Raw genomic sequence first — 10497 nt, 5'->3', positions numbered from 1 at the left:
ATGCGGTAACATGAGGGTATATCGCATGGAGTCAAATTAAATGAGTGTATATACGAGACATAAAGTACGCTTATAACCCTTCAAAGCGGATTATATCGTACCCTTTCGTTACTAATTATCATTTTCTTTCGTCGTCAGGTTTTGAAGGGGGGGGGGGGATCAGTTTGATATGAGATTGAATGTCCCTAAGCGATAAAATCGAGTTTTCGCAAGTACAACGAGGACGAATTATACAACATAACGCTATTGAAAATTAACGTCAAATCAGAATGAACAGCTGAGAGGACTTTGTCGATTTTCAGTGAACCGGGACATTTTGTCGTCTTAGAATTCTTTGTTACGAAAGGATTTTGACAAGTGTCTGCGTAGTGGTTGCGAAACATCCATATTGAGTCCTCATTTGCACCAGCGATACACTTTCCCGTCACATGGGAACTCGTCAAAGGATGTCACATGCTTACGTCAATCGATTCTGAAATCACCAGTGATCATAACATCGAAAAACGAGTTTATAACACATAACGGATTTGGAGAAAGAAAGAAATAAATCAGTAGAAAGGGTATATTTCAAGAGTGCTTTTCCCAACATACTTTATTCACATGTGGTGTTATATCCATCTTATTTACAAAGCTTTTGGACGAAATAAATGAATTTGTTTCAATTTGAACATATCTACAAGATTTACAATAATTTATAATTTATACAATTCAAACACACACACACATGACAATAAGGAGAATCGGTATCGATACATTGGTTTATCAAATCTTGCAGTGACCATGACTGAAAGATGAAATAATACTCCAATGAAATAATATAGAGAAATTGAGAGGAAGCTATAGATAGTGAGAAATAATAAAGATGAATAAAAACAAACGAGAAAATAAAGGAGATAAAAAAGATAGTAAGAAAGAAAAGAAAAAAGGAAGAAAGAGAGAAGAGAGGGAAAAGTGAAACACTGTGAACAAATAGTAACATGGCAATATGTATGCACTCAATGAAGATTGTGCATGTAATGCGAAAATAACAAAGTCAAATGATTTTCACCGTCACTTTACAACCTCAAAACCTGCAATACATAGTGACACATTGATAAAGTTTTTCATTTAGTTTTAGTACGGTAAATCACATCTAAATTACATAATTTTAAGAGATCCTGATCGATTTTGAATCGTAGCCAGCTGAACATTATTGATTTACGTTTACATGGCTTAAATGAGTTGTGATAATTGTATAGGATTTAAATCAAAATCCTAATTTGGCTCGATCGTGTTCCAAAGCAAATCATGAATTCAAAATGTAGAACGGCAAAAAATAACAACTACAAATTATGAATTACATATACATGTTTTCCATTTCTCATAACATTTTTTAACATTGTAAACAAAGCATCATCATCCATGTTCTACGTCAGGCAATACATGGCATTGTACTGACTTTTAATTGAGAACATTTGCTTCTCTCTTTGATAGAAACAAATTCTTTCGTTTCATATTCCATCATTTCCACGAGTAAGGCAGTACATGAACAAAACTAATCTGACGATGATATTCAGATTCAACCAAAGATAATTCAATTAAATCATTTTAATGTCGTCGGCCTTTTCAACAATTTGTCGTAACGAGAATTCATGTTTCATCTAGCCATTACTTTAGCTGCCAATTTCTACTGGCGTGATTTCGTTAGGAGGATATATTTTATAAAGATGTTAAGCAATTCAGCATAGGGTATTTTCATAATCCATCGAGATTCTCAGTTTTCTCTTTATATGGGGGGTGGGCATTGAAATAAATGTCGTTGATGATTCTTGATATAAGAGTATCATCAATGCGACCTTAATTTCCCTAAATATTGAGTTTATTACCATGCTTCTTTTTGACACACATTAAAGATATGAATTATGATAAGCAATTTACCGATATAGGCAGAAGCACAGTAACAACGAGGGAAGTGAATATCAGCAGTTGACACTGTACAAACATTATGATAAAACAATGTTCACTGGAAATTATGACATGGCCATACTACTTCAGATCTTCCCTCACCATTTAGGAGAGGAAGAACCAAATATTGGTTACTTTTTGGTACATCTGAGTCAATATCATCATAACATGGAGCAGAACATGGCGGACCAAGAGTTTTCGTCAACCAAAATCAATAGAGTGCTAGGCGCTTTAATTACGAATATAGAGTAATGTATTGATTTTTTCTCATGAGGGAGTGTATAATGGAGTCTCTCCTTTACAAATTGATAAAATAAAACAGCAAAAATTATTCTGGAATCAACTCGAGTCGTGATGTTTGCTGTTTGCAAAAACGATTTTACATTTAATTAGAATTTGAGCATATTTTTTCAGCTAGGTTCTTAATGTTGATTTTTAGGGATGGTCTAAGGGGCATGGGTTACATTTCAATTATTAATTTGGAAATAAAAGCAATAAATAATTTTTTTCAAAAAATCTTCACTCAAGGAATATACTTCTGACAACCATTGTTTGCGCCAAATGCGGAATCCAGCTTATATACTTTTCCTTGAAAAGATCAGAAGTGGAATAATTTTGGATAAAAAGAATATAAAATATGAATATAATATAGGATGAAATAATACATGATATAACATAGTATGAAATATATCAAAATGAAAATGACATAAGATTGACTTAAGAAGAAAAGAAAAGCGTTTCAGACAATCTTATGTCAATGTTACTCACTCATTAGCAATTAAATAGAACAATGTGAAATTTATGATTTTCTACATTTCGTAACAAAATCAATATATCCTTTCATCTTTCATGCTTTTCCTCTGACAATTGAATTGCCAGTGGGTAAGATTTTCATGAAGCCCAAGTTCAGTTTAGTTACACTAGAACACATTTCGAAGTGATGTCATTGTCTTGCCGGAAGGTAAGAAATTATGTAAATCTTGTGAAATTCATCTTTCTTGAATCTATCTGAAACTGAGACACGCAGTCACAAAGTGGATGGACGGAGATATTGATCATTATTTATGTACGAGGTACATGTAAAGTTGTGACCCAGACATTTATATCAAAATGGCTTTTGCATGTATCATTTGTAATTTGAATGAAAACTGAAAGAAACACCATTTTCATCCGATTTTCCAGACCTTTTGAAAGTAATCGGTTAAGTCATCTTTTTTTCCCAATGAGGGTAATAGTTGTAACATGAAATTCAATAACACATTGCTTTTCATTATCATTGAAAATTTGCATACGAATGTAAAACTAACATGATTTCTAATGTAACTTTTCCATACGTTTTGATGGTAACATGTGAACTAAATATTGTTTATTCTGAAAATTTTGAATGGAATAACTACGAAAATACGAACACTTAGTACATCAATATTTAACATATGTGCAACTGACATTGCTACTACACAGTGTGTTACAAGTCTAAAGGCTCTAAATATTCTAAGAAATAAAGCCTCTTAAGAAAATATCAATCCCTAAGCCACTTCATGAAAAAAAAATGAAAATTAAAAAGCTTACGGGGGCTTATTTATCAGACAGATTCCCTTAATTTCAACATCCATTCCTTAGATCTTGGAAGGTGTTTTTTCTCCATGTATATTATGTTCATTTCTTCATATAAGCAAGGAAACAAAACAAATCTAAATAATAATGAAAGCTTACGAATGATATGTTAAAGGCCATACTTGATGTTTCTTTCCTCCATCGTTTTGTGATATCAAACTCTGATAAAAAAACACTAATATACGTGTATATATGTGTATTTACATGTGAAGTAAGGTCTACCAAATTTGCCTTTACTGCGTACAGCCCCTCCTTAAAATATCTAAGCAAATATCTGTGGAGTGAAAATGACAAATAAGACAACGAAAAAGAAATAGATTTGAAGGTAAAATAATATGAAGAAAGATGATTCAACAATAACATGGCAGTTTGACATTTCCCCCTAGTTGTGGTATCACCACTTGACAGTATCTGAGAAAATTACTGTAATTCACCTAACCTAAGACTTTAAAGGGTTCGTGAGGCTCTACTGGTCTTCTTGGTCGCTATACCGGCCGGCGTGTGTGCTGAAAATGTACAGAACAACGACACCCATTCAATTTTAGGCAATTTTAACAGGCACCTTCAGCATGGTTCACTTTGATCATCACAACCCATCAAAATGCAAGACTTCATTTTACTATACTTGAAAATATGTAAACACGCGACAAGTCTTCAGTACAACATGAGTCTATGGACACCACGCAATTCTTGAGTTTGTAGATAATTCTTTAGAGATAGAGAGTTATCAACGTAAAAACTTCCCAGGTAAGGTGCTTTGGACGCATCGGTCCGAAAATGCTAGAAAGCGAATCTTCTGATGTTGCATCCCCAAACCATGCGATGTCCAAGAATAGTGTCTTAGCGTTAGCGTATGCTTTAACGTCCGTTGGAGCTTCGCCATTCCTCACTCATTCTGGCACTTTAATTGCCTTGCAACTGGGAATAATAATTAGTAAGTCTGTTGACTCTCACAAGTTCTAATGTCTACGAAACACGTGGTGTCTTTTTCTCCAACATTTGATAAGAAATTTCTTACTCCCTCTATTCCACATTTCGGGAGACAATTTGCTCGAACCTTTAATCAACCGCTTGAGTTTTTAACCCCCAGCAAAAAAAAAATTATTAGGGTGTCAATCTCAATTGTGAATCGAATTTAAAAAAAAATCCAGAAGCAATCTTCGACACGATTAAATTTTGGCATTGAGAATTCATTGTTTCTAGAACCAGGTTCTTAAAAAATATTAATCTTTCCGTTGTTTTTCTCTTTGATTACAAATAATGCTGCAATACGGCTTTAACGAAATGACGCGATCAAGTTTTAGCATTGATAATTCATTGTTTCTAGAACCAGGTTTCAAAAAAATATAATTTTTTCGTTGTTTTCTTTTTTTATTACAGATAATGTTGCAATACGGCTTTAACGAAACAATCCTTCCCGTTAAGTTAATGTCATATGCTAAGATATTACCTGATTTTGATGCTGTCATCGAAACAATAGTTTATGCAAAAATAAAAATATTAGCATGGACACTCAAAACAATATGAATTTCAGTGGATTATTCGAAATTAATCAATCAATGAATTTTGCATTGAAAATGCAAAACAGTTATAAGGAAATTTTCATTTAGTTATAAAAACATTAAAATAACTAAAATAACTGAAATCAAGGTTTCCAGATAAATCGATACTGAAATGTCTCGTAAAAGTATTAGCAATTTCGATTTTTAAAACATTTTTTGTTGTTGTTGATAGGGTATTAGACAGAATATATCTATAAAGACAAAGTGGCGGTGTTTAGACACATGTTTCATTACCATTATTTGGTGGGTTTCCAGCTAGACTAGAATCGCTATTAGACGCTTTCGTGATCGACGTAGCGTATACAGAGCTGTGATTTCCGAGCTGCTTTGGGGGGCGTCGCCGCGATCTCCTTTTTTGGCACCACTTTTTACAAAATGCTTCTTCAAAAGCTGCTCGATATCGTGAATTTGAAATATTGTAGATTATAGGATTTATGGCTGAGTTGCAATACACCATTAATCTAGCGATATAGAGGAAACTCTCGTGATCATTAACAGCAAAATTTGAATCTAACAGTTTATGAAGCACATTGATAAGAGATCCGAATTGAAACGGAGCCATGAGGATGAAAAATATTATTCCGTTTGCAATTAACATTCGCGATACTTGGTTTCGAATTTCCACATTAGTCTGCAAGTCAAGGTCATGCCGTTCCATGGCCTTAAGACGTCTTTCCATCTCCTTCATAATCCAGACATACAGTATACTGTTGATTACCATCACAACAAAGAATGGCACTGTCTGGATAACGTAGGTGTATATTTGGATACTTAGGTTAATCCCGGAATACTTGACATACGAATCTTGCAGGTAACTATACTCGTCTGGCCAGATATTGCAGATTTTTACCGGCCTTAGGATGGAAGGTATTGTAGATGCGGCAAGGCTTACGCTAATCAACCAAACTAAACAAAGAAGGTTTGAAACCTTTCTGTTGTTTGAGCTTGCTGCAAACACTACCATTGGTCTACATACAGCATAGAAGCGTTCTAGCGCTACAAGCGTTACAAGAAGTTCTGAAGCAAATATGGTGGTGTAAACGAGCAGATGGCTTATTATAACCATGATGGGTCCGAGGGCTGAGCCCTCGTCGTCCTTTATCGGTGACTCGCAGTACTGCCATAGTTTCTTACCAATGGCACCGACAAGAAAGAGCATGTCTGCAATAGCTAAGTGCACAAGGTATTGGTTCACAACTGTTCGCATTGACTGGACGCGGGCTACCACGTAGAGAAATGCCAGGTTGGACACCAACCCAGTCGTTAGGATCAGAGGAAGAATAAGTGAAATAACCCACCGTTCATAGCCGATGTAGAGAAAATCAGTAATATCTGAAAGATTTACCCTTCGTTGTGAATAGCACATGTGTTTCGGGTCCATCGAGAAGTTTTCGAAGTAACCGTAGTCGATCGTGTATCCGTCAAAATATTCACTTTCCATTGTGATCTCAATGCGGTGTAATGGTAGGTGAAAATAATAACGGGTGATTCTCCGAGATACAGAACGTGTGTCACCATGGGAACTCAATATTAAGGTCTTCTCACACCATGAATTTAGCAGTGGTCTTTCGCGTTCAATGCATCCACTGATTCACAATGGTAATTTGCTTTAAAATTAGGTCTGTGAAGTATATTGTCTAACGTGGCAATATATACTATATATATTCTCCTTTCAGTAGAAACTTGTTCGTAAGCGTGATGTATTTTTTTCTTCAAAATATTGTCTTTTCTATGATATCCAGGAATAACGTAGAAGCGGGAAAGAACTATGAAATATATATCAATGCTGGGATGAGACATATATTTTGTACGATATATTTTCGAAGTGAACAGCATAAGTCATACACTACCTGAGTTTCTTTGATTGAATCACAATTGGGTTTGACTGAAACCACTTGATTTCATACTTGTATCAGTCCTAAGATGAATTTGTGGAAGTCACATTTCATCAGCCTTTCCTCATGCGAAATCCCAGTTTATCCCAATCGGATATGTTTACCTTATTTGACCTTTTTTTAAATCCGAAGCAGTCAACAAAATATCTTCTGGTTTCGGAACCGAAACATTACAATCAAATATTCATCGTTTCCAGACTCTTCATGTGTACATGGTCTACATAACGGTGATCATATTTCGTAGTATTTTAAAGCAAGTCATCAAGAGAAAAGAGTAGAGAATTCCGGACAACAACATCTTGGCAAAATGACAATGACAATCTTATAGACCCAATCAAAACACGGTTCGTTCAGTTGTTCGACCAGCGCAGAAATTTCCAATTAGTCTAGAAAAGTCGAATTAGGCGGGATGACGGGAGAAAAAATACAAAAACCGTTCATTTCCCTAGAGAAGATCTATCAGTTTAGGGAAGATCGTTATTCCGACAGCTACCGCGAGGTTGAGCTCCACAATCACTCCACTTTGCTGGGCATGAGCTCTCATCACGCGAGTTTTTCTCCTTTCTTAACCGCCAAGCCTGCAGGTAATATGTTCACCCCTTAGCGCATGTGAGAGTGTGGTAGACCTCGTTCTCTCTCCAGCTCTGACATGAACGCTCTGGTAATCACAATGCGAATCACCTTCTTTTATGCAACTAAAAAAAGCACAGATGTTTATATGCGCATGCGCAATAGTCTATCCAATCATAGTGGCCCCTGCCCAACTAATCAGACAACGAACATGTTATCTCCTTGCAGCAGGCCAGCATGGAGTACTTGATGCATAACTACTGGACAAACGACGATCTACTGCTGATGTTAAGAGAGTGTAATTAATTTGCTCTTCGCGCTTTGCGTGAGGGCATTACCCACGCCAGTCACTACTTCTAGTATTGTTGCCATTTGCGAGCCCCTTGTACTGTCTTGGCCTCAGCACGTTTTGTGTATCTGTCTTAAGCACATTGAATATATTTCTTAAAGTATTTAAAAGATTTGATTAGTGAAAAAGGAAATCTCTTGGGGAAACACACAAGAGGTTTACGCTGACATTATGATGAGGATCTTAATAAAGTGAGGGAAATATAAATCGAGACAAAAGGTGAAGTATACAGGGGAAATGAAATTAAAAAAGCTGATAATTATCCAAATCAAACGTAAGACTCTAAATGCAATTTTCAAAAGGCACTTCAACATGCAAATACATTCCCCTCTCATTCTTACCAACACACCTTACCCACTTACACGCTAGCTAAAATACAGACATACAAGAATAATAAAAAAGAAGCACAATAAACATCACAGTCCGTATTCTGAAGTCGGGTTTAATTTAAACTCAGGTTTAAAGTTGTGGTTTAAGTATGGATAGCCAATTGTTACATAAATTACTAACAGTAGAGATATCATAATTCAGCTCATTTTGCTGTAAAATCATTCATAATTGTCTAGGAAGTACAACCAGCTGATTGTCTTCACCATCGATGAATCAAGAAAGAGCACAGTAAGCATCCGAAACATACAACTTAATAAAAATTATGACACTTTTGGCTTCCCATAATTTATAATTATAGCACAGAGTTAGACCACGGTCTAAGTTTAACTCGACTTCAGAATACAGGCCAATATATAGGTTGTAATATGTTGACACAGACACTCATTATGATGAGGATCTTAATCCAGAGAGATACAATAATGTGCCCATCTCTTGCCTTATTTAAACAACAATGCAAATAAAATCTGATATTATAACGCATGACCCCGCCACTACTCTTCTTTCATCAATTTACTTTGTATACTTTATTACGGTACCTTGAGCCCAGCCTCTGAAAAGAAGGTCGTTATGCTTCTGCAAGCATGGTACTCTCCTATTTTTTTGTATTGTTTTTATATCCACTTTTGTATTTATCGTTGAAGGCATTCTACATGTTTTATTTTATGAGTATTGAAAATGAATAAAATGACACGGCTTATGTGCTCATTCATATCTTTTGTTTTTGTTATAGATGGTTTACTTCCGGTACACTACTTTTAACCAACCGTGGGCAACATACTGTCCACACAACTATTGGTTAAAATCTGCCCAAATTGGGTAATAGAAATTGATAATTGGGTAATGAATTTACTAAATTGGATAAAAATTGCCCAGAATATTAATATTTTTACCAACATACATTACCCAACACAGTGGACAGTATGTTGCCCAACATTTTACTTGTATATGTAATTTGATTACCATAAAATGACACGGCTTATGTGCTCATTCATATCTTTTGTTTTTGTTATAGATGGTTTACTTCCGGTACACTACTTTTAACCAACCGTGGGCAACATACTGTCCACACAAGTATTGATTAAAATCTGCCCAAATTGGGTAATAGAAATTGATAACTGGGTAATGAATTTACTAAATTGGATAAAAATTGCCCAGAATATTAATATTTTTACCAACATACATTACCCAACACAGTGGACAGTATGTTGCCCAACATTTTACGTGTATATGTAATTTGATTACCATATGGGGAAATATACTTTCCGATTTGCATCTCAATCCATTCGGAGCTGTAAAATAAAAGAAATAAAGGAGTGGAATTAATAAATGTTCGTGTGTAAGACACTCTCTTACTTTTCCCATTGCTGTCAAAAAACGAGGGAATCAATAACTTGTGCCATGCATTAAAAGCAAGACTTGCCTAAATAGTAGTTGCCCATGCTATCTTCGAATACATGCAAACGATTCACTAGTGGATGCATCCAACGTTTAAGGGCTTAGTTACCTCGGGGGGTTGCTTTTAAAAAGACAGATTGCGTGGTGTTACTGGGGTCTGGAGGCAGTGCCCGATTTAGATCTTGTAGATTGTGGTTAACACATTTTCCAATTGATCTACTTTTTGCTGCAGACCAATCTCCATGCTGTGTCAATCAGCAATAGGTTGCGAATCGGCAACATTTTGATAATCTGTTTCTACCACTTTCTCTTGAGTGGATGTGTAGGCATGGTGGGCGTGAGAGATCACGGCTTATTTTAATTTCTTGCTGTATGAAAGACGAAATTCGTTTGAATTTATCAGCTGTTGACCTGAAAAAGGATTTTACTTCGTATTAAAAGCAGAAGTCTACCCTTACATAACGTAAACGTGAACCAATCTTGAAAAAAACATTCACATTATCATAGAATAGCCAAGATTGCAAAATAAAGATATCCATGTGAACATTTGGAAGACCCCCCCCCCAAAAAAAAGACCCAAAAATAGTAAGAAAAGATAAAATGAAAGTGGGGCTTAACGAGACATGGTAAACCAGTAAAAAACAAAAATAAACTAAGGTGTAGCCGAGGATCATTCATGATGTTCATGGTGCTAAGGTGAAGCAGAAACGTAAAATGCAAGATAATATCATGGAATTATGAGGCCTAATTCAATTGATAATCTATAATTGGTACAGCG

The 10497-nt window shown here is 35.4% G+C and overlaps 1 protein-coding gene across 1 annotated transcript; it reads right to left on the bottom strand.

Annotated features, from left to right (window-relative positions):
• Window positions 1-577: 577 nt before the first annotated feature.
• LOC121419206 (neuropeptides capa receptor-like) lies at window positions 578-7676 on the bottom strand. Its single transcript, XM_041613604.1, has one exon. It carries the CDS (start codon window positions 6559-6561, stop codon window positions 5335-5337), a length of 1227 nt encoding a protein of 408 aa, XP_041469538.1. The 5' UTR covers window positions 6562-7676; the 3' UTR covers window positions 578-5334.
• Window positions 7677-10497: the final 2821 nt, after the last annotated feature.

The sequence above is a fragment of the Lytechinus variegatus genome, chromosome 1 (genome assembly GCF_018143015.1).
Source record: "Lytechinus variegatus isolate NC3 chromosome 1, Lvar_3.0, whole genome shotgun sequence".
In the NCBI taxonomy this organism is placed as follows: domain Eukaryota; kingdom Metazoa; phylum Echinodermata; class Echinoidea; order Temnopleuroida; family Toxopneustidae; genus Lytechinus; species Lytechinus variegatus.
The sequence above is the reverse complement of the archived record's forward strand: the minus strand, read 5'-3'. Positions and strand labels throughout refer to the sequence as shown.

Excerpts from the sequence above, each read along its gene's own strand:
- LOC121419206 (XM_041613604.1), bottom strand. The coding sequence starts at position 6,561 with ATGGAAAGTGAATATTTTGACGGATACACGATCGACTACGGTTACTTC.